Source organism: Neophocaena asiaeorientalis, unplaced genomic scaffold (genome assembly GCF_003031525.2).
Source record: "Neophocaena asiaeorientalis asiaeorientalis breed wild unplaced genomic scaffold, Neophocaena_asiaeorientalis_V1.1 scaffold204, whole genome shotgun sequence".
Lineage (NCBI taxonomy): Eukaryota > Metazoa > Chordata > Mammalia > Artiodactyla > Phocoenidae > Neophocaena > Neophocaena asiaeorientalis.
The window spans coordinates 1,809,116-1,832,776 of NW_020173922.1; the positions used below are offsets into that span (position 1 = coordinate 1,809,116).

The 23,661-nt window shown below is 41.1% G+C and overlaps 1 protein-coding gene and 1 pseudogene across 4 annotated transcripts in view; both read right to left on the reverse strand.

Annotated features, from left to right (window-relative positions):
- The window catches only part of TRPC7 (transient receptor potential cation channel subfamily C member 7), a 137,381-nt gene extending 121,606 nt beyond the window's left edge, over positions 1 to 15,775 (reverse strand). For 2 of the 4 annotated variants that reach the window (XM_024752304.1, XM_024752303.1), the window contains exon 1: positions 617 to 1,381. In XM_024752304.1, coding sequence (XP_024608072.1) covers positions 617 to 1,369 — 753 coding nt within the window. In that variant the 5' untranslated portion in view covers positions 1,370 to 1,381. Of the gene's footprint in view, positions 1 to 616; positions 1,395 to 15,550 lie in introns of those variants that run through there. The other 2 variants (XM_024752301.1, XM_024752302.1) reach the window with 2 other exon arrangements.
- Positions 8,001 to 8,557, reverse strand: LOC112404369 (neuronal vesicle trafficking-associated protein 1 pseudogene; annotated as a pseudogene).
- Positions 15,776 to 23,661: the final 7,886 nt, after the last annotated feature.

The following is a 23,661-nucleotide window of genomic DNA, read 5'->3' on the forward strand; positions in this document are numbered from 1 at the left end:
CTGGTAGTTCCAAGTATTCTCAGGGGGTGTCGCCTTGGGCCCATCTACTGGGATGACAAGCCCAACTCTACAGAGAGAGTTGTATTTTTATTTTGTTGTACCTCCTCCTCAGCCCTTTGACATAACTGCAAGCCTTTCTCAATTCAGCAAGCTATTGCTATTGAATCTAGGGTCAACACAGTAGTCTAGGATGGGTTAGAGCTATGAACAAAACAAATGTGAAAACTGTACAGGTGAGACAATCAAGAAGTCCAAGACCTGGACTAGGAAGCAACCAGAAGTATCCTAGATATTCCTGAGCTGCCTGGGGCAGAGCTGAGACATTTATGCTAGAACCACAGTATAATCTTGCCTGTGTGCTGCATGTCTTTTACTGTATGGATTTGCATTTACGTCACCTCTTTACCACATTTATGTGGTTTCAAATATTTCACCTAATGGGCTGCTTTTCCTTCAGGCCTACATCTGCCACACCTTGAGGAAGTTCCCTTCCTCCCTGTGAGCCTGAATAGGCAAGACCCAGTGTTAGACCAGAAGACAACCCATTTGGCTCCTGGACACACCTGGAAGAGCCCACAGGGCAATCTGCCTGCAGGGTGGTAAGTGGGAGAGTTACCTTGAATTCAGTCTCAATGTTGGCTAGTCTGGCTAGCTCATTGCTTAGCTCCAGCGCGGTGAGGACAGGGTCTTCGCTGGACAGGGACAAGTAGGCAGCACTTGCCAGTCCCTTGTAGGCATTCATGCGGGAGCGCGAGTGGCTGAAGGAGTCCTTCCGCTGCTTCTCGGTGCACTCATTGCACTTGCAGAAGTAGTCGTGGGGCCGCTCGATGCGCGCGCCCTTTAGAAGGAGGATATGCACGATCTCATACTCCTGGCAGTGGGCCGCCAGGATGATGGGCGTGATGTCGTGGGAGAAGCGCGTGCCGTCCTCGTCGTAGGCGTAGAAATCGTCGTCGCGCAGCTCCTGCTCCAGCGGGCTGAGCGTCAGGCGCTGGCCCTGCGCGAAGGCCGGGTGGCTGAGGATGGCCTCCACGATGCGCACGTAGCCCTTGCTGATGGCCAGCAGCAGCGCGTCCCCCACCCGCGCCAGGTTCTCCTTCTTGAGCAGCAGCTCCGTGACCTCCAGGTGCTCGTTGCCCACTGCCAGCTGCAGCGCGTTCTGCCCCATGTAGTCCACGCAGTTGAAGTTGAGGGTCTTGGACTCCTCCAGCATTTTCCTGACCACCGGGATGTTGCCATACTCAGCCGAGTCCAGAAAGCGCTCCTCTTCGGGCGTCAGGCTAGTGCCCTTCTCGTTGAACATGTAGGCGGGACCGCGGATGGCCTGACGGCGGCCCTTTTCCCTCAGTGTCGTGTGCCGGCGCTGCATGTTTCTGAAGGTGCTGCTTCCCAACCTGTGGGGTGATAAGGCAAAGATGCTAGTTACTCTCCCAGGATCCTGCAGGTTCCCCAGGGGCAGAGCAAACAAAAATTGTTGAGATGAAAAAGAATATCGCGATTGGAATATTTTGAGAAGTTATGAAATCTTGCTAGAAATTATTGTCCTATCACTGAGATTAAGACAAATTTCATAACCCGAACTATTCTTATACTAATGGAAGAATATTGGTTAAGTTACACAGCAGTCTATCCGCCTTGGGTGGAGGAGTGTCCGAAAAGCTGAAATGTGGGTTTAGGCCAAGCTAATGGTGGACGTGGAGAGTGTGAGGTCATGATGTGGGGGAAACAGGCCAATGGCTGTATGTTTTATTTCCATTTGTGCAAAGTTGAGAATGTCACTTAACTTCTCTGTGCTTTAGTACGATGCTTTTCTGTGCTTTTACCTGTACAATGTGGATAACTTTTGTGTGCCATAGAGTCCGTAGGAGGATTAAATGAGGTAACGTGCATGTAGAAAGTACTCAGTCCACGTTAGTTTTATTGTCCCTTCCTGCATGTTGATGTGCCTAGTTCTTCAGGAATTCTGCCACAGAAATGGCCACCATGGATACTGCTGCCTTTGCTTCAGGTGTATTAGCACACTGAGCTCCCACACTATGACAAAACTGCAGCAACATGCAGGCATGGCCACACACCTCTGTTTCAGTGCTATACTACAGCGGGACTGTGCTTTCGTGCTCGTCCCCATGCAGACTGAGCACCTACTCAAGGGCTAGTATTGCACGGAGCAGGCCTAGACTCATTGCTGCTTACTGATGGCCGCTGAAGCAGCCTTCCTGAGGAAATTCAGCCACAGTTTCTTAGGATCAAACCTAGATTTTTATGTGGATAGAAAAACAGGTTAATTTATATGCTGGGTACATTTCTTTCTTTTTTTTAAAATTTAATTTAATTTAATTTTTTTAATACAGCAGGTTCTTATTAGTTATCAGTTTTATACATATTGGTGTGTATATGTCAATCCCAATCTCCCAGTTCATCCCACCACCACCATCCCCGCCCTGTAACGCCCCACTTCCCCCCTTGGTGTCCATACGTTTGTTCTCTACATCTGTGTCTCTATTTCTGCCCTACAAACTGGTTCATCTGTACCACTTTTCTAGATTCCACATATATACTGTATGTTTTGGAAGCACATTTCAGGAAACAGTAAAGGAGTTGGCCATGACCACCATGCTTGTTCGCAACAGGTCTTGCACTATTTGTCATTTATTTTTGGTCTAAAAAAACAGTGAAACTTTTGACATGTCCACCAGAAATAACACATTTAAATAATGTGGAAAAAATGTCCATGAATGTCTTTTTTCTGTTTAATCATCTTACACACTTAGTTTATCTAACTGGCAATTTCGTAAACATATACTTTACTGTCAAGATTCAGGTTGAAACATAATTATCTTAAAAAGATTGTGAATGAAAATGTCATAATTGGACTTGCAAGGTGCGACGCCAGCCCTCCTCCTAGCCTTTCCTGCCTGTTTCTTTTCTTTTTAGCATCTTTATTGGAGTATAATTGCTTTACAATGGTGTGTTACTTTCTGCCTTATAACAAAGTGAATCAGTTATACATATACATATGTTCCCATATCTCTTCCCTCGTGCGTCTCCCTCCCTCCCACACTCCCTATCCCACCCCTCTAGGTGCTCACAAAGCACCAAGCTAATCTCCCTGTGCCATGCGGCTGCTTCCCACTAGCTATCTATTTTACGTTTGGTAGTGTATATATGTATTGGAGATTAATCCTTTGTCAGTTGCATCATTTGCAAATATTTTCTCCCATTCTGAGGGTTGTCTGTTAGTCTTGTTTATGGTTTCCTTTGCTGGGCAGAAACTTTTAAGTTTCCTTAGGTCCCATTTGTTTATTTTTGTTTTTATTTCCATTTCTCTGGGAGGTGGGTCAAAAAGGATCTTGCTGTGATATCATAAATGTGTGTGTATTTTGTCAAAAGGTTTTTCTGCATCTATTGAGATGATCATATGGTTTTTCTCCTTCAATTTGTTAATATGGTGTATCATGTGGATTGATTTGTGTATACTGAAGAACCTTGCATTCCTGGAATAAACCCCACTTGATCATGGTGTGTGATCCTTTTTAATGTGCTGTTGGATTCTGTTTGCTAGTATTTTGTTGAGGATTTTTGCATCTGTGTTCATCATTGATATTGGCCAGTAGTTTTCTTTCTTTGTGACATCCTTGTCTGGTTTTGGTATCAGGGTGATGGTGGCCTCGTAGAATGAGTTTGGCAGTGTTCCTCCCTCTGCTATATTTTGGAAGAGTTTGAGAAGGATAGGTGTTAGCTCTTCTCTAAATGTTTGATAGAATTCGCCTGTGAAGCCATCTGGTTCTGGGCTTTTGTTTTTTGGAAAATTTTTAATCACAGTTTCAATTTCAGTGCTTGTGATTGGTCTGTTCATATTTTCTATTTCTTCCTGATTCAGTCTCGGCAGGTTGTGCATTTCTAAGAATTTGTCCATTTCTTCCAGGTTGTCCATTTTATTGACATAGAGATGCTTGTAGTCATCTCTCATGATGTTTTATATTTCTGCAGTGTCAGTTGTTACTTCTCCTTTTTCATTTCTAATTCTGTTGATTTGAGTCTTCTCCCTTTTTTTCTTGATGAGTCTGGCTAATGGTTTATCAACTTTGTTTATCTTGTCAAAGAACCAGCTTTTACTTTTATTGATCTTTGCTATTGTTTCCTTCATTTCTTTTTCATTTATTTCTGATCTGATCTTTTTTTTGTGTGTGTGTGTGTGTTACGCGGGACTCTCACTGTTGTGGCCTCTCCTGTTGCGGAGCACAGGCTCCGGATGCGCAGGCTCAGCAGCCATGGCTCACCGGCCCAGCCGGTCTGCGGCATGTGGAATCTTCCCGGACCGGGGCATGAACCAGTGCCCCTTGCATCGGCAGGCGGACTCTCAACCACTGCGCCACCAGGGAAGCCCTGATCTGATCTTTATGATTTCTTTCCTTCTGCTAACTTTGGGGGTTTTTTGTTCTTCTTTTTCTAATTGCTTTAGGTGCAAGGTTAGGTTGTTTATTCGAGATGTTTCCTGTTTCTTAAGGTAGGATTGTATTGCTATAAACTTCCTTCTTAGAACTGCTTTTGCTGCATCCCATAGGTTTTGGGTCATCCTGTCTCCATTGTCATTTGTTTCTAGGTATTTTCTGATTTCCTCTTTGATTTCTTCAGTGATCACTTCATTATTAAGTAGTGTATTGTTTAGCCTCCAAGTGTTTTTGTTTTTTTTGTTTTTTTTTGTTTTTTTTTGTTTTTTTTTTGGCGGTACGTGGGCCTCTCACTGCTGTGTTCTCTCTTGTTGCGGAGCACAGGCTCCAGACGCACAGGCTCAGAGGCCATGGCTCACGGGCCCAGGCGCTCCGTGGCATGTGGGATCTTTCCGGACTGGGGCACGAACCCACGTCCTGTGCATCGGCATGCGGACTCTCAACCACTGCGCCACCAGGGAAGCCGTCTCCGTGTGTTTGTATTTTTTACAGATTGTTTCCTGTAATTGATATCTAGTCTCATAGAGTTGTGGCCAGAACTTTTTCATCTGCTGTGTATTCTTCTGTCTTCTCATTTTGCTTATCTTACTGTGTTTGGGGTCTACTTTTTGCAGGCTGCTGGTTCGTAGTTCCCATATTTTTTGGTCTCTGTCCCCAGTGGCTAAAGTTGGTTCAGTGGGTTGTGTAGGCTTCCTGGTGGAGGGGACTAGTGCCTGTGTCCTGGTGGATGAGGCTGGATCTTGTCTTTCTGGTGAGCAGTTCCACGTCTGGTGGTGTGTTTTGGGGTGTCTGTGGCCTTAGTATGATTTTAGGCAGCCTCGCTGCTAATGGGTGGGGGTTGTGTTCCTGTCTTGCTAGTTGTTTGGCATAGGGTGTCCAGCACTGTAGCTTGCTGGTCGTTGAGTGAAGCTGGGTGTTGGTGTTGAGATGGAGATCTCTGGGAGAGTTTTGCCGTTTGAAGTTACGTGGAGTTGGGAGGTCTCTTGTGGACCAGTGTCCTGAAATTGGCTATCTCACCTCAGAGGCACAGCACTGACTCCTGGCTGCAGCCCCAAGTGCCTCTCATCCACACGGCTCAGAATAAAAGGGAGAAAAAGTAGAAAGAAAGAAAGAGGATAAAATAAAGTAAGATAAAATAAAATAGTTATTAAAATAAAAAATAATTATTAAGAAAAAAAAAATTTTAAGTAAAAAAAACAAACAAGAAGAAAAAAAAACTGGACGGACAGAACCCTGGGACAAATGGTGAAAGCAAAGCTATACATACAAAATCTCACACAGAAGCATACACATACACACTCACAAATAGAGGAAAAGGGGAAGAAATAATACATCGTTGTTTCCGAAGTCCACCTCCTCAATTTGGGATGATTCCTTGTCTATTCAGGTATTCCACAGATGCAGGTATATCAAGTTGACTGTGGAGATTTAATCCGCTGCTCCTGGGGCTGCTGGGAGAAATGTCCCTTTCTCTTCTTTGTTCGCACAGCTCCGGGGGTTCAGCTTTGGATTTGGCCCCGGCTCTGCGTGTAGGTCGCCTGTGGGTGTCTGTTTTTCTCTCAGACAGGATGGGGTTAAAGGAGCAGCTGCTTCGGGGACTCTAGCTCACTCAGGCCGGGGGTGACGGAGGGGCACGGTTTGAGGGGGGAGCCTGTGGCGGCAGAGGTCAGCATGACGTTGCACCAGCCTGAGGCGCTCCGTGCGTTCTCCTGGGGAAGTTGTCCCTGGATCACAGGACCCTGGCAGTGGCGGGCTGCACAGGCTCCCGGGAAGGGACTTGTGGATAGTGACCTGTGCTCGCACACAGGCTTCTTGGTGGCTCCAGCAGCAGCCATGGCGTCTCATGCCCGTCTCTGGAGTCTGCGCTGTTAGCCGCGGCTCGCGCCCGTCTCTGGAGCTCCTTTAAGCAGGCTCTTAATCCCCTCTCCTCGCGCACCAGGAAACAAAGAGGGAAGAAAAAGTCTCTTGCCTCTTTGGCAGGTCCAGACCTTTTCCCGGACTCCCTCCTGGCTAGCCGTGGCGCAGTAACCCCTTCAGGCTGTGTTGACGCCGCCAACCCCAGTCCTCTCCCTGGGATCCGACCTCCGACCTCCGAAGCCCGAGCCTCAGCTCCCAGCCCCCGCCCGCCCCATCGGGGGAGCAGACAAGCCTCTCGGGCTGGTGAGTGCTGGTTGGCACCGGTCCTCTGTGCAGGAATCTCTCCGCTTTGCCCTCCGCACCCCTGTTGCTGTGCTCTCCTCTGTGGCTCTGAAGCTTCCCCACTCCGCCATGCGCAGTCTCCACCCGCGAAGGGGCTTCCAAGTGTGTGGAAACCTTTCCTCCTTCACAGCTCCCTCCCACTGGTGCAGGTCCCGTCCCTATTCTTTTTTCTCTGTTTATTCTTTTTTCTTTTGCCCTACCCAGGAACGTGGGGGAGTTTCTTGCCTTTTGGGAGGTCTGAGGTCTTCTGCCAGCGTTCAGTAGGTGTTCTGTACGAGTCGTTCCATGTGTAGGTGTATTTCTGATGTATCTGTGGGGAGGAAGGTGATCTCCGCGTCTTACTCTTCCGCCATCTTCCCCCTCTTCCTGCCTGTTTCTCACATCAAAGGAGTTACATCTGTCCCACAAAATAAAAATTAAAGTAGCCTTGGCTTACCAGCAATTACACTTTCACTTTTCTCACCCAGCTAATTAAAACTAAGTAGCTAATACGGCTGTTGGTGCAAACTTATTCGTAATAGATGTGAACAAAAGGGCCAGTAGGTTTCATTCCTACTCAGCCCATCACAGAGCAGACGGACTAACTACAGGGAGATGGGTTCTGCAACCTGTGGGCCCGGATCCCTTCTTCCTAGAGTCCCCACCTCACATGCTCTGACCCATTCCACATGCATTGAGGGAAACATGGCTCCCCTGCCCAGTGGGCGCCCTCTGTACTGAGAGGGAGCCTTCTGCCCACAACAGTGACCACGGCCCGAGCCGACCTGCTGCAGCGCCTGTACACTCAGTAGTGAGCACGGGGCAGGCGAGGGCACAACTGTGACCTGATGGCATCTTTCCTTCCTTCCCTCTGCTGCTCACTGTGGTGCATCTTGACCATTGGCACTATTGCCATTGGCGGGCGGTAGGAAGAAACGTGCAGTACATCTTGCGCTTAGCAAAGCAAGGGATCACTCTAGATATGGCTATGGAGTCAGGTTTGCAAACGGCAAGGTAGTTTAAAAAAAAAAACAATCCCACAAAATGCATATTTATCTGAAGTTGAATCCCTTGCATATCCAGTGTAAATTTATTTTTTGACAGCATCCAATAAATCCCAGTAAAGTCGCTAAATTAAGATTCTTTAACATGGCAAGTGGTGTCAGAGCTCTTTAAGCAATGCTGATATGCCCTTGATTTTATGCCATGGTGGTCTGCAGCAAGCTGTATTTGCCAAGCAGCATTAGCAAACAGAAGCAGTTGCACCATACCTGAGTAACCTCTAAATTATCAGTAATTACATTTAATGAAATGTCCCTCAGAGTCCCTTTGTTACCTTCCAGTGACACTGTAAGGAACCTGCCCATCTCGCTAAGCAGATTTCTCAGCAGCCTCAGTCTCCTGCTCTGAGAGCTTCTCTTCTGACAGAACTGACATCCACGGCGACACCGAGCGGGTGATGCTCTGCTTGGCCAGGTTGTGGTGGTTGATGACGGTGTAAAATTTCTCCTGGGCGTGGAGTCTTGCTCCGCATAGTAGCTCTCCAAGCCTCCTGGGATGCACTGGGTGTTCTTGAGGGTGAAGCCATCGGGACAGGCATGGTCATAGTCGTACACCTTGTAGACGACCAGGAAGATGACACAGGTGAGAAAGACCAGGGCAAAGAAGACCAGCACAGACACCTTGAACCTCTTGGTAACACCCTCAGTGATGCTGACAGTGAACTTGGCTATCTTGGGAGGACGTGCTTTGCCTTTATTTTGGTCAGGTTCATTTTCAGTCTTCGTTTTCATGACCACCTTATCCAGGGGCGGGAACTGCAGCTGATTGACATCAAGGGGCATCATCAGGGGTATGGTGTCGAAGCCATCCTTCAGCAGCGGCTGCTTGGTGCCCTTCTCCGTGAAATTGTTTCCCACCTTCACCATGGTTCCGGGAGACCCGAGGCTGCCACCCCACGCCCGGCTCCGGCAGGTCTGGGCTCCGACCGTGCTCTGAGCCTCCGTGTTGCCCGCTCCCGCTCACAGCAATCTCAGACGAAGATCTTGAGACAAGTGGGCTGAGAGACAGGCTTTCAAGTTGAAAGGTCTAGAGTTGGAATCCTGGCTCCACCTTTTGCCAGCCTTGTGACTCTGGACAAGTTACTGAACCTTTTAGTTTGTCAGGGTTTTAAAATGGCAGACTGGAGATAATAATAGCTGTCATGTAATTTGAGCTTGAGCTGGATATCCCATCTCTAGCTCACTTGGACTCCTTGAGCAGGTTCCCAGTTCAAGATGCTTTAACTGTAAAATAGAGAGTCTGGACCAGGTCCCTAAGTCTCTACAAACTTGAACCTCTCAAACTTTTTTATTCTCCAGTTGGCCCTGCCCACATTTTCTAGCCTCTTTTTCTAGTCTACCCACACTCATATTATTCAAATAATATTAAAATGGCATACATTTCAATAAGAAAGAATCTGTTCTAAAGAGTAAGCACTTGGGGGTTGGTTTTGAACTATTTTCCATCATCCCAGTTGTCTTTTTGTTATTGGTCATGTCTCCGTGCATTGAGTACTTCACTGAAGTCATTTGTAAAAGATAAACAAAAGTAGTCACAGAAGAAGGCTTTTAAAATATACCTAGTATTTTGAGATTAAAAAAAAAAAAGTATTGTCATTCAGTCTTGTGATTTTCAAAAATTTGGGCTCTATTTAGTTTTCTGCTCATTTTACCTTCTGACGTGCTCAAACCCTTCTGGTGTTAGCTCCTTTTGGGGCCCCAATCTGGTAAAAAGCAGAGACTTGGAGGTCAGACTTTGTACCCTGATCCTGCTTAGGCCTGAGTCACACTTCTTGAGAGAAGCTGCTAAACGATTCAGTGGAGCAGCTTCTTCATTTGCAAAAAAGTAAAAGGAATAATGATGGGCAACTCCTTCAAAAGGCAACTGTGGGGGCTTCCCTGGTGGCGCAGTGGTTGAGAGTCCGCCTGCCGATGCAGGGGACACGGGTTCGTGCCCCGGTCCGGGAAGACCCCACATGCCGCGGAGCAGCTGGGCCCGTGAGCCATGGCCGCTGAGCCTGCGCATCCGGAGCCTGTGCTCCGCAACAGGAGAGGCCACAGCAGTGAGAGGCCCGCGTACCACACAAAAAAAAGGCAACTGTGGGTGATAAATCCTGATAGAGTGCTCCTCTCTTCTTTAGGAAGAGCTTCTGAACTGCCATCCACTTTTCTAAATTGTACGTTGATAAAAAATTGCTAGGGAGGATTCCCAGGATTCAAGTTTATGAGCCCCTCCTGAGCCCATTTCTCTCAACACTGCCATCATTCCAGGGAGGGAGGGTGCTCGTTGATGCCAACGCAGACCGTAGATTGGGATTCCAAAAGAGATCTTTACAGGAGAGGGAAAGACTCACAAATTGGGCATAGTGTTTATTATTATAAGTTCTTTTAGAAGGAGAGGAGGTAACTTTGTTGAAAGCTAAGCAGTCACCTCATTTGTGTCCCCAAAGGGCCTTGTTTCAGAAGAGGATGTGAACTCAGTTTCAAGGTCTGTTATCTGGGGACACACACTCAGGTGGGAATTAAGCCCACAAAAGACTAAAACTCTTTCTCATGGAATTTCTCAGCCTGTCCTATGATGAGGCTTCTCCCTTCTCAGGAGCACCTCTCTGGACTTGCCGTCACAGCTCAACCTGAGAAAAGACTCAAGAGCACCTGAGCAGTGTTTCAGAGATGTAACAGTAACTGTCCTAGCAGGAGCTGGAGCTTGAGCTTCATTCCACATCACATTTCCACTGGAGGTCTGCTCAGGAGGGAGAATAGGTCAGGTGCCAAGGTTAAAAGTACACAACTGTTACACAGCAGTGAGCCGTGGAGAGTTTAATTCAAAGGAAATATAATAACTACTGAACCGAGTCAGAGCAGAGAAAAATTTCTCAAGGAACACATAAGTACCCAATCTAAATTCAGAGTCCATATGGATGTCATAGACGCTGTAGCCTACAAACTTAAAGGATGTTAAAGCATCGTTCGTTAATTCCCTTCATTAAATAAACAAACAAACATAAAAAACAAGGTGTTAACGTTCTCATTTTCAGGTGGAGAAACTGAGGTAGATGAAGCAAAATGACTAAACCTCAGGGCAGATAATTTCTGTGCAAGAGTTGCACATCATATAAATCTTGATGTTTCTGTAATAATCATGTTTTATCAAAGAAAAAAAAATGTGTGTGGCTAGTATTTGTCAGAAGTTAAAATGTCTTTATTACTTCCCATTCGTTTTCCTGAATGACCTTGAAAGCAGACACTCAGATATAGTAAGAAATAAACAAGCCTTTCTTTCCCATCCTTAAATACCTCAGCTTTGACTTACATTTGGATGCTCACAGAATTGTCAGTTCAGCTCCTTTCCTTACAGAATCTGGTGTTGATGAAACATTATGGGCCTTCAAATCATGTATGCATACAAGAGTATACTGGGACATTCCTACTCCATGGGATTACTCTTAACATAAGGGGTTTCACAGCAAACCCTGGAGCTACGTGAATTGATTCAGATATTGATGGAGGCCTTTTAGCCTCACTGGGAGTCTTATTAGCTCCGATTTCTATTCTAATGATACTTTCAAAACATTTGTTTTATTTTTTCAGCTTTGTTAAGGTGTAATTGACAAAATTATAAAATATTTAAAGTCCACATTGTGGTGATTTGATATATATTTATATGTTTTGGTTAGAACATTTAAGTCCTCTCTTAGCAGATTTCAATTATATAATACAGTGTTATCAACTATAGTTACCATGTTTTACATTAGATCTTCAGACCTTATTCATCTTATAGCTGAAAGTTTGTACCCTTTTACCAACCTCTCCCTATTTCCCCCATTTAAACATTTATAAACCTATGAAAATATTTAGCCACTGTATCCTTGCCATTTAATCTTGACACAATAGATAATCAGGCTTTAGCCATACTTTTCATATGGGTTGGAAAGACTCCACAAAAGATGATATGTCAGAAAGATAGTCATTTGGTCCACAATAGCTGGAGGACAAAGCTCACACTCATGAATCAGATGTGTTGCTCTGTTGGACTCTGGGGATCCTGTCAGTTTTACTGCCAATAATGAGCAAAATGATTCTCCCTAAAATGCAGTTAGCATTTAATTGCCCCTTCTTTAATTTTTTTCTTAAAAATGAACTTTGAATGCACATGCCTTTTTACTTGCATATATTATTGAGATAAGTGATCAAACTCATCAAACACCTCAATTAAGATACTGTGTATCTTTTCCATTTTCCATAAATGCATACATTGACATTTGATGTCATTGAGAAGAAGGGTTTCAGTGGAAACAAAACCATATTTGAGAGGAGAACTGATTATTAAACTCCCTCTTGATCCCTTGGTTGCTATTTTTATCAAGCTGCTCTTACAGATGCATCAGCCAGTCTGAAGGAAGCCAGATGTCAGTGATCCATAAAAAGTATGAATTCTACACCCTAAGTCCCGCTGCAAAAGAGCATGACCACAGCGCCTTTTGGAGACAGGGACTGTGGTTAATTACTGGTGAAGCAAAGGCCACACTTAATCACAATGTCTTTTTAGCGATATTTGTCGTAGTTTTTATAAAATTGCTACATGCACCATAGGTCTTTGTAGAAATTATCCAAGCCTGAAACCAATTTAGTCTGTAACATTCCACAACTTAGAACCAAATAAAATCCAGGAGTCAGGTCAGCCATCCAGGAAAACCTAGTTCTGGTCTGTACATCCTCTTTCAAGTGTACATATTGTGAGTTTTAGTTCAGAGCAACAGTGATGAAATAGTCAAGTGATTTCGAGTTTTCTCCTAAACCTCAGTTCCCTTGCCAGTAGAAAGGAAGTGTTAAAATCCACCCTCCATGGGCCTCAAGACTACAGTCAAGATGAAATAATGTGTATCAAATGCCCTGGATACTGTAAAGCCTTATACAAATGTCCATGACAATAATGATGAACACCTTACATATCAGTGCATTTAAGTAAATGATTATAAATTGGCTTACATTTTACTCTACACTGATATATAAAGCTTAGCTATTTTTCTAAATAATAGCTAGATGTAACATATATTACACATTTGCCATGTGCCAGATAACTGTGCTAACTGCTTTATATGAATTGTTTTAAATTCACACAAATCGTATGATAAGCTTGGCTATTGTCCTTAATGACTAATCATAATGATTAACACTTATTACACATTAACCACATTGCAGGCACCATGCTGAGTACTTTACATGCATTATCACTTTAAATCCTCATAAACTATATGATATATTTGCTATTGTCATTCCCATTTAACAGATGATAAAGTGAAGCTCAGGTAAATTAACCGCTTTTGCCTATACAACTTGTGAGGCTGAATAATTTGTGAGTGGTAGACCTACTGTTAGGAGTCTAATCTGTCTGATTTCAAAGCCTGTGCTTTTAGCTGGTATGCCACTGCCGTCCATCTTCCTCATGCATTTTTTCTAAATTTCCTTAGACTGTAAATTTTCCCTCTAGAGTGCAGGATCCTTGAGGGCAGGGGAATTACTTGTTTACATGCACCAATGCTTGGCATACGGTGCATGGTCAAATAGCTTAATTCTTAAATACTTGAATTTGGGTTGGTTATTAAAGAAGGCCAATAAAACAGAGGTATTAATGTTTACTAGTGTCCTCTTTCTTACAAATACAGGAGCCATGTAATCCTATAAATACTGTTCCCTGTTTGTAACTGACAACTTTTAAAATAAGGTATGAGTTGCAAAGGAAAAATTAGTTTCCAATTAGCTCCACTATAAATAATGGCCCATAAGTTGCTAGGTGAGACTGCTCATATCAGAGGGTGTATTAAGTCTTGTGGGTGACTTGGGCAGATGACTGAAGCAGGTGTTCCCACTGCTTCAGAATACTCCTAAATGTTTTTTAATGTATTTCTAAAGGCATCCAACTTATTCCTAAAGTATCATCTTCCTTATTTTGTCAAAGTTGAGGTGAGATAGTACGTATAAATTACAGTTTAGTAAGTGCTCTAGTAATAATTGAATAATATTAACTATTTTAGCTTAATACATTTATAATAACTGTGGATTCAAAGCATTCAAGTTCCCACCTAAGCTAGTGAAAATAATTTGCTTGTGCAACACATATATTTTGAGTAAAAAAGATATTCACTTATTTACTCCATGAATATACATGAGTTCATATTCCTTGCCAGTCAGGTCCTACAGGAAAGAAGCAAAGTATCCTTCTGCTACTCATTACAATACATGATATTGAGACATACTTTCCAAACACTTCTGCTAACGTGGGATTTTTTTTTGCCATTGCATCTTGGATTGAAAAACATTATCCAGTGTTCCTGATTGTTAATAAATGATTTTATCATCCATTTATCTTTCACCAAATACCATCATTTAGAGAAGAGGTTATTCTCAGTATTTTCAAACTACCCTATGTATTAGCCATGCAAGTATAACTAGTGCTTTGTGTGTGCTTCTTTTATTTCATTTTTTTTTTAAATCCTCAGTGGTCTCTTTGGAACTAGGGAGTTGTGAAACTGAATATCTATATCTCATTGTGTATAGCTCCAGGTAGAGCTGAAACAGTAAGTTCTAATAGTTACATATTTTTTTTCCTCCGAAGATTTGTCTTGGAATACAATAGATATGTGTAACCTTTTGATTGTTTATTGACCTCTGTGACAAAAGAGTCTGAAATAAACATCTAGTACCAAAAAAGTAAGAGAGGCTCTTAAATCATGAAATGCAATACTGAGAAAAGTAACATGCTGAACATTTATCTGGGGGTGGGGGGCAGTGTTGATTGCTTTTCCTAAGCAAGAGATCCTCTCATCCAGGCTACCACATGCATGTGTAATTAGCCTCAATGAGGCTTCACATAGTTTTGAATTTTTTCTGGGTTAATTACTGCCTAAAGGAGTTAGCTCAAGTGTTTTTAGAAATAATTGTTTTGAACTTATAATTGTGACATAGAACCTTAGTAAATTGTTAAATAATTGAACCAATGTCATTGTTTAAAAGATCTTAGAGAGTGAGTTTGAATCATATCCATAATGAATATTCTGGATTTGATGTGAATTCATTCATAAATCTGATGTGTGCCCAGTGCTTCAGAAATAGGACCCACCAGCAGGTGGCATTCTGAGGCAAAAATTCACTGAATGCCACCAGACAGGGTCATTCATTATTGCCTCTTTCAAATCTACCCTAAATCCATTAAGCCTTTAAGTCGCAATTAATGGCAGTAGCATCCTGGTTATGTCTACCCAATTATACTTAAGTGAATTTACAACTTCAAAGTTAAAGGGGGAGGTTCTGTGTTCCAGAGTTTCAAAGCTTGTGTCAAAGCCCTGACAGATTACATCTCTTTTATTAAAAGCATATTTGTTATGCTGAAATGGTTGTCTAAAGGACATGCTTTCAACAACGAAAAGGAACGAAAGGTAATAGCCTCCTTCCCACCTGTAGTTCTTTAGTGGTGACAACTTATGAGGATATAGCTTTTTCCTCCTCATACCCCTGTATTTATATTAAGATAAATACAACCACAAAAAATCAAAAAGCTCTCAGTAGTGAAGTAGGAGGAGAAGAGACAACATGCATACTCTCTTATAGGAATAAAACTACACTCTAGCACAAAACGGCTGGGCTACCAGCATGAGTTGCCTATTTCTAAAAGGCTTTGTAAACTTAGACTTTCAATGAAAAAGTAAACAAAAAAATTCTCTACCAACCCAGCAAATAAGAGACTTTAGATCCAGATTTACATCTAAAAATCTAAGCAATGCACAAGAGGGAGAGGGCTAATAAAAGTTTAATTCCATATTTCAGCGAGAAAACAAGCTGTACTGGAAAAATCATTATGAAAGAATCATCATAGCTGCTTACATTGAGGGTGAAATACGCAGGCTTGTCCTTCTCTAGATGACCGGAATCCGGTGTTGAATCGTGGGAATCTGGCTCCCCATGGGTGGTAGCCGAATAGATGCCACTCTCCGTGGTGCTGAAGTATGAAGCTGGTCGAGTGAGTGGAGTTGAGAGGATGTGAAAGCGCACTCCAGTGTCCTTTGTGTTTGTTGTAATAGTAAAAACTCGCCTTCCGTGGCAGACCCGCTTTACTGTTCTTTTCCTAATCTGGGGGAGATTTCCCAGGGAACATGACGGAGAGGGATCCGTGTGTGAGACTGGCACGCGGTGTGGTGATGGGTTCTTATAGTCCCCACCCCCTCTCCAGTAGCTTTGAAAGGGAGGTAGCAACTCTGCCTTCCTACCACAGCTCCTAAGGATTTCTGCCGGCCCTCACTCAAGCCCCAGAACGGCGCATAACACACACACACACACACACACACACACACACACACACACACACGCACACACACACACACCTCAATTATATAAGGTAGCAGGTTCTGGCTCCCGAAGCAGAATATTCATCTGTTAAATGAAAAATGAGGAATGAACTGGTTTTCTACCTGTTGTATCTGTGTGTGTTTACAGAGGGAAGGAGTTGAGAAGAAAACTAAAACCAGAGGAACCTTAAGAATAACAGAAGTAGTTTACTTTAATAAGCTTTAAGGTCACACCCCACTTTGTCTTCTGTGAGAGATGCATTTTCTAAATGTAACCTTTTGTTTCTTGATCTTTTAGCCATTGTCTCGGGTCAGGAAGAGGTCAGTGATGTAGAGCAAGTCTGATACTAGTAAAAAGACTTTAAAAGGGTTAGCTTTCATTTGTAACTTTCCACTTTTTGAAAGGAAATTCCTAATGCAAAAACCCATTTCCCCACATTCCACCCTCTCACCAGTTGCTTTGTTAACAAATGATCTATGATTTTTAAACACCAACGTATTTTGATGGCCTCAATGGAGAGAAACCTCCTTAATTGAAATATTACCTGTGTGAGAGAAACCAGGATTACTCCCAGGATCTATCTGGGTCACTGAACAATGAATCAGAAGGCTTATTGTTTGAAACCAACTCATGGTTAACAACTGACAGTCTGTATACTTAGGATTAAAGAGTTGGCTTCAATATATTTTGCACAATGTCATTCTAGGTTTATATGCAAATCAGATTACATTGGTTCATTAACATGCTACTAGCATTTTCTCTGCATATAACATGGTATGTGGGAAAAGACCCCGGAATTTTGATTCACTTATTAACTGTGTCACCTTGAGCATAATAACCTTACTGAATCTCAGTCTTCTTGTATGTAAATGGTGGGTGAAAATGGGTAACAATGCTTTTTTCCAAATGCATGCATTTAAGAGATGCATAATAAGTTTGACTGTTCTTCCTCCCCTCCTCGTTCAAGAGAAGTTAATTATCTAGTTAAAACTCTAAAAAGCTTGACAACAAACTAATTTGATTCCTATAAGCCTCTACACAAGCTCTCCAATGTTAATGATTGTGGTTTATTGGATAAAATACTATTTTAAAAAGAAATTTCCTTAACATGAAGACTTTTTCTTTAAAAATTTTGCAGTCTTGAGGGCAAGGGAATGTTATTTTTAATTAGAATCAGCAACAAATACATTTAACTCATTTTGCATAAAATGTTAATAAATTAAGAGCTATTTAGTATTACATTTTTTTGTAGAAAAAAAATGTGAAGCCAACAAAAGTGTCTTACACAATCCCAGAGTTAGAAGATTAGCTCTGACACTGATAATACTCCTTTGATTGGGATCCTCATCATCGTGATCAGTGAAGCAGTGCAGAATAAGATACTCTTAATTATAAAATACTTTATGAAGACTACTAGGTTGTGGCTTTTAGTTGATAATGATGGAGTTGAATTCTTATTATATTTGTTTTGAATACATAACCAAGATAAACTGTGACATGAACTATGTACTTGTTTCCACTATGATGAGCTCATAAAAAAACCCGCATATTTTTAAAAATGTGCTAATGACAGTACAACAGTCATATATATGGAGGAAATGAGCTAATTATTTTACAGATATATAAGTGAAGACAGGTCAGAATCAGCTCTTCAGAAATGGTGGGATAAGATGATGTTTTAGGAAGAATCTAACCTGCAGTGTGCACATTATTAGAGAGCTTTATCACTTCTGGAGGATATTACACACAGCATTTGGTTCAGTGGGTAAATACTTGTCATCTGAAAAAAGTTATGTACATATCAAAATATTTTCAATATGTAAAATGCAGAAGTAATTAGGTTCTTACTATCAACAGTGAAAGTTCAGAAGATGATAGATGTCTAAGGTTCCTGTGTAAGGTCTCGAGCTTTGTTTTTTCCTAGGCTCATAGCAGAGTACATAGCACTTCTTGTCAAACTTTTTGTGTTTTAATTCCAAATATTCCATTCCCCAATGTGTCCCTTAGTTTTATCACCTATAAAATGAAGGTAATAACAGTCCCTCACTTGTAGAGCTACAATGAAGATAAAATGAGAGAACTCACATAAAACGCTTATAGCAATGCCTGGCATAAAGTCAGAGCTCAGCATGTGTCAGCTTTCATTCTTTTTTTAAAACAAAAAAATTTTTGAGTTATAATTAACATACAATATTAGTTTCATCTGTACAACATAGTGATTCGATATTTTTATATAAATGCTCACCACAGTAAGTCTGGTGACCATTCATTGCCATACAAAGTTGATACACTGTTCTTGACTATTTTCCCTATGCTGTACATCCCCGTGACCTATTTTTAAATAACTCTTAGTTCTCTTCATCTATTTCACCCATTCCTCTAGCCCATCCTCTCTGACAACCACCAGTTCTCTGCATCTATGAGTCTGTTTCTGTTTTGTTTGTTTATTTTGTTTTTTAGATTCCACATAAGTGAAATCATATGGTATTTCTCCTTCTCTTTCTGACTTATTTCACCTACATAATACACTGTAGGTTTCTCCATGTTGTTGCAAATGGCAAGTTTTCATTCTTCTTTATGACTGAGTAATATTCAATTGTGTGTGTGTGCATGTGTGTGTATGCCCACCACATCTTCTTTATCCATTCATTTATCGATGGACACTTAGATTACTTCCATATCTTAGATATTGTACACAGTGCTGCAGTGAACATAGGGGTACGTATATCTTTTCAAAGCAGTGTTTTTCTTTTCTTTGGATAAATACCCAGAAATGGACTCACTGCACCATATGGTAGTTTATTTTTAGGAAACTCTTTTTTTTATAGGAAACTCTGTACTGTTTTCCATAGTGGCTGCGCCAGTTTACATTCTGACCAACAGTGCATGACATCCTCACTAAAACTTGCTGTTTCTTGTCTTTTTGATAATAGCCATTCTAGCAGGTATGAGGTGGTTTTGATTTGCATTTCTCTGGTGATAAGTGATGTTGAGCACCTTATCATGTGCCTGTTGTCTATTTGTATGTCTCCTTTGGAAAAATGTCTATTCAGGTTCTCTGCCCATTTTTTAATCAGGTTGTTTACTTTTATGATAGTTGAGTTTTATGAGTTCTTTATATATTTTGGAATTTAGCCCCTTAGCAGATATGTAATTTTCAAATATCTTTCTCGGTTCAGTAGGTTGCCTTTTCATTTTGTTGGTGGTTTCTTTTGCTATGTAAATGCTTTTTAGTTTGATGTACTTCTGTTTGTTTATTTTTACTTTTGTTGCCCTTGTCTGAGGAGACATATCCAAAAAATATTGCTAGGACCGATGTCAAAGAGGTTACTGCCTATGTTTTGTTCTAGCAGTTTTATGGCTTCAGGTCTTATTTTTAAGCTTTTAATCCATTTTGAGTTCACTTTTGTATATGGTGTAAGAAAGTGGGCCAGTTTCGTCATTTGGAAGTTGCTGTCCAGTTTTCCACCACCATTTATTGAAGATACTGTCTTTTCCCCATTGTATATTCTTGACTCCATTGTTGTAGACTAATTGACCATATGAGCATGGGTTTATTTCTGGGGTCTTTATTCTATTCCATTGATCTTTGTTTTTGTGAGTACCATACTGTTTTGGTTACTGTAGCTTTGTAGTATAATTTCAAGTCTGGGGACATGATACTTCCACCCTTGTTCTTCTTTCTCAAGATTGCTTTGACTATTTGGGGTCTCTTGTGATTCCATACACATTTTAGGATTATTTGTTCTAGTTTTGTGAAAAATGCCATTGGTGTTTTGATAGAGATTGTATTGTATCTGTAGATTGCTTTGGGTCGTATGGGCATTTTAATGATATTGATTCTTCCAATCCATGAATATGGCATATTTTTCAATTTAATTGTGTCATCTTCAATTTCCTTCCTTAGTGTCTTATAGTTTTCAGAGTAAAGGTCTTTAACCTCCTTGGTTGAATTTATTCCTAGGTATTTTATTCTTTCTGATGCAGTTGTAAATGGGACTGTTTTCTTCATTTCTCTTTCTAATATTTCATTATTGGTATATAGAAATACAACAGATTTCTGTGTATTAATTTTGTATCCTGCAGCTTTACTGAATTCATTTATTAGTTCTAATAGCTTTTTGGTGGAGTCTTTGGAGTTTTCTATATACAGTATTGCGTTATCTGCAAATGACAGTTTTACTTCTTCCTTTCCAATTTGGATGCCTATTTCTTTCTCTCTTTTTTTGCCTAACTGCTGTGGCTAGGACTTCCAGTAATTTGTTGAATAAAAGTAGTGATAGTGGATATCCTTGTCTTGTTCCTGGTCTTGGGGAAAAAGCTTTCAGCTTTTCACCATTGAGTATGATGTTAGCTATGGGTTTGCCGTTTATTGCCTTTATTATGTTAAGGTATTTTCCTCTATACCCACATTGTTGAGAGTCTTTATCAAACAGAAATGTTGAATTTTGTCAAGTGCTTTTTCTGCATCTATTGAGATGATCATATGATTTTTATCCTTTGTTAATGTGGTATGTTACACTGATTGATTTATGGGTGTTAAACCATCCTTGTAACCCTGGAATGAATTCCACTTGATCATGGTTTATGATTATTTTAATGTACTGTTGAGTTTGGTTTGCTAATACTTTTTTGACAATTTTTGCATTTATTTTCATCAGGGATATTGGCTTGTAATTTTCTTTTTTTATTGTGTCTTTTTCTGGTTTTGTTATCAGGGTAATGCTGGCCTTGGAGGTCTTCCTCCCTCTTCAGTTATTTTTGGGAATAATTTGAGGGGAGGTATAAACTCCTCTATAAACGTTTGGTATATTCACCCGTGAAGCCGTCTGGCCCTGGATTTTTTGGGAGTTTTTGATTACTGATTCATTTTGTTGCTAGTAATTCATCTATTCAAATTTCTTATTTCTTCATGATTCAGTCTTAGAAAATTATATATTTCTAGGAATTTATATATTTCTTCTAGTTTGTATAACTTGTTGGCATATAATTGTTCATAGTATTCTCTTGTGTTTTTTTTTTTGTATTTTTGTGGTGTCAGTTGTAATTCCTCTTTCATTTCTGATATCATTTATTTAGGCTCTCTCTTAATTCTCGATAAGCCTGGCTAATGGTCTGTCAATTTTGCTTATCTTTTTAAAGAATCAACTTTTACTTTCATCTTTGCTATTGGTTTTTAGTCTCTATGTCATTTATTTCTGCTCTGATCTTTATTATTTCTTTCTTTCTACTAGTTTTTATGTTTGCTTGTTCTTTTTCTAGTTTCTTTAAATGTACAGTTAGGTTGTTTATTTGAGTTTTTTCTTATTTCTTTAGGTAGACCTTTAGTACTGTGAACTTCCCTCCTAGAACTGCTTTTCCTGCATCCCATAGATTTTGGAAAGTTGTGTTTTCATTTTTATTTGTCTCAAGGTATTTTTTGATTTCCTCTTTGATTTCTTCCTTGATCCATTGATTGTTTAATAGCATGTTGTTTAGTCTCCACATGTCTGTGTTTTTTCCAGTTTTCTTCTTATATTTGATTTCTAGTTTCATACTGCTGTGGTCAGAAAATATGCTTCTTGTAATCTCAGTCTTCTTAAATTTATCAAGACTCATTTTGTGGCTTAACATGTGAAAGATCCTGGTGAAACTTCCATGTGCAATTGAAAAAAATGTATACCCTGCTGCTTTAGGATGGAATGTTCTATATATATATCTGTTAAGTCCATCTGCTCTAATGTGTCATTTAAAGTGAATGTTTCCTTGTTGATTTTCTGTCTGAATGATATGTTCAATGATGTAAGAGGGGTATTAAAGTTCCCTACAATTATTGTATTGCTTTCTCTTTCTCCCTGTATTTCTGTTAATATTTGCTTTATATTTTTAGATGTTTCTCCTCTGGGCTCATAAATGTTTACAAATGTTATATCCTCTTGTTGGATTGATCTCTTTATCATTATATAATGCCCTTCTTTGTCTTTTGTTACAGTCTTTGTTTTAGAGTCTATTTTGTCTGATATGAGTATTGCTAGCTTTCTTTTCTTTTCCATTTTTATAGAGCATCTTTTTCATTCCTTCACTTTTAGTCTGTGTTTTTAGAGCTGAGGTGTCTCTTGTAGGTAGCATATAGATGGGTCTTATTTTTTTTGTTCCTTCAGCTACTCTCTGTCTTTCGATTGGAGGAGTTAGTCCATTTACATTTATAGTTAATATTGACAGGTATCTACTTATTGCCATTTTGTTAACTGTTTTCTGGTTGTCTTTGTCATTCTTCTTTGTTCCTGTCTTTTTGGTTTCTTCCTTTGTTGTCTGATGGATTCCTTTAATGTTGTGTTTGGATGCCTTTCTCTTTATTTTTTCTGTACCCATTATAGGTTTTTGGCTTGGTTCATATGTATAGACCTGTAAAGGTAGCTATCTATTTTAAGCTGGTAGTCACTTGTTTGAAGGCATTCTAAAAGCACTACATTTTTACTCCCTTCCCTTTGTTGTTGTTTTTTTTTTTTTTTTTTGCGGTACGCGGGCCTCTCACTGTTGTGGCCTCTCCCGTTGCGGAGCACAGGCTCTGGACACGCAGGATCAGCAGCCATGGCTCATGGGCCCAGCCGCTCCACGGCATGTGGGATCTTCCTGGACCAGGGCATGAACCTGTGTCCCCTGCATCAGCAGGCGGACTCTCAACCACTGCGCCACCAGGGAAGCCCCTTCCCTTTGTTTTTGATGTAATATTGTATACCTTTTTATTTTGTCAATCCTTTACTTATTGTAGTTAGAGTTGATTTTTCTATTTTTGCCTTTTTACCTTCAATCTAGCTTTTTAAGCGGTGGATCCACTGCCTTTACTATATATTTGCCTTTACCAGTGAGATTTTTTTCTTATATATATTCTGATTTCTAGCTGTGGCCTTTTCCACTCCAAGAAGACCCTTTAACATTCCTTGTAATGCTGGTTTAGTGGTGATAAACTCCTTTAGTTTTTGCTTGTCTGGGAAACTCCTTATCTCTCCTTCAATTCTGAATGATAATCTTACTGGATAGAGTATTTTAGGGGCTGGGGCCAGGGGCAGTTGCTGGGGAGTACTGCACCTAAGGCCACCTTGATGGGATGGATGGAGCTGGAGTGGGCACAGGCTGGGGGGAGTTGCAGGGGCACTCAAACAATGGTGCTTACTGGTGCCTCTGGCCCTGGAGAGGGTTTTAGAAGTTCCCTGCCTGTTGGCAGAAGCTCTGGGGTTAGTGAATGGATTACCTTCCAGGAAGTCTAGGTGCCTTTTAAACCCCTATTTTTTTTTTCCTGTGTTCCAGGGTGAGGGATTTTGTGCTCAGGCCCCTCAGCAATATTCCTCCCTACTGCAGGTTGTCTCCTTTAGGGATGGGGTTCCTTTGGATACCATGCCTCCACCTTTCCTACCCATTTCTATGTGGTTCTTCTGTGTGCAGTAGCTGTTCAGTCAGCCCTCAGTTCTTCTTCAGGAAGAATTGCTCTATATGTAGGTGTAGATTTGGTGTGTCTGTGGGAGGAGGTGAACTCAGGGTCTTCCTACAGCTCCATCTTGGACCCCTCCTGTAAGCTTTCATTGTTGCTTAACAGCTCAGTCTATAACTGAGCAGTGAATGTGCTGTTGATCTGTGGTTGTCAGACTTTGTGTGCTCCACCTGTTAAAAAT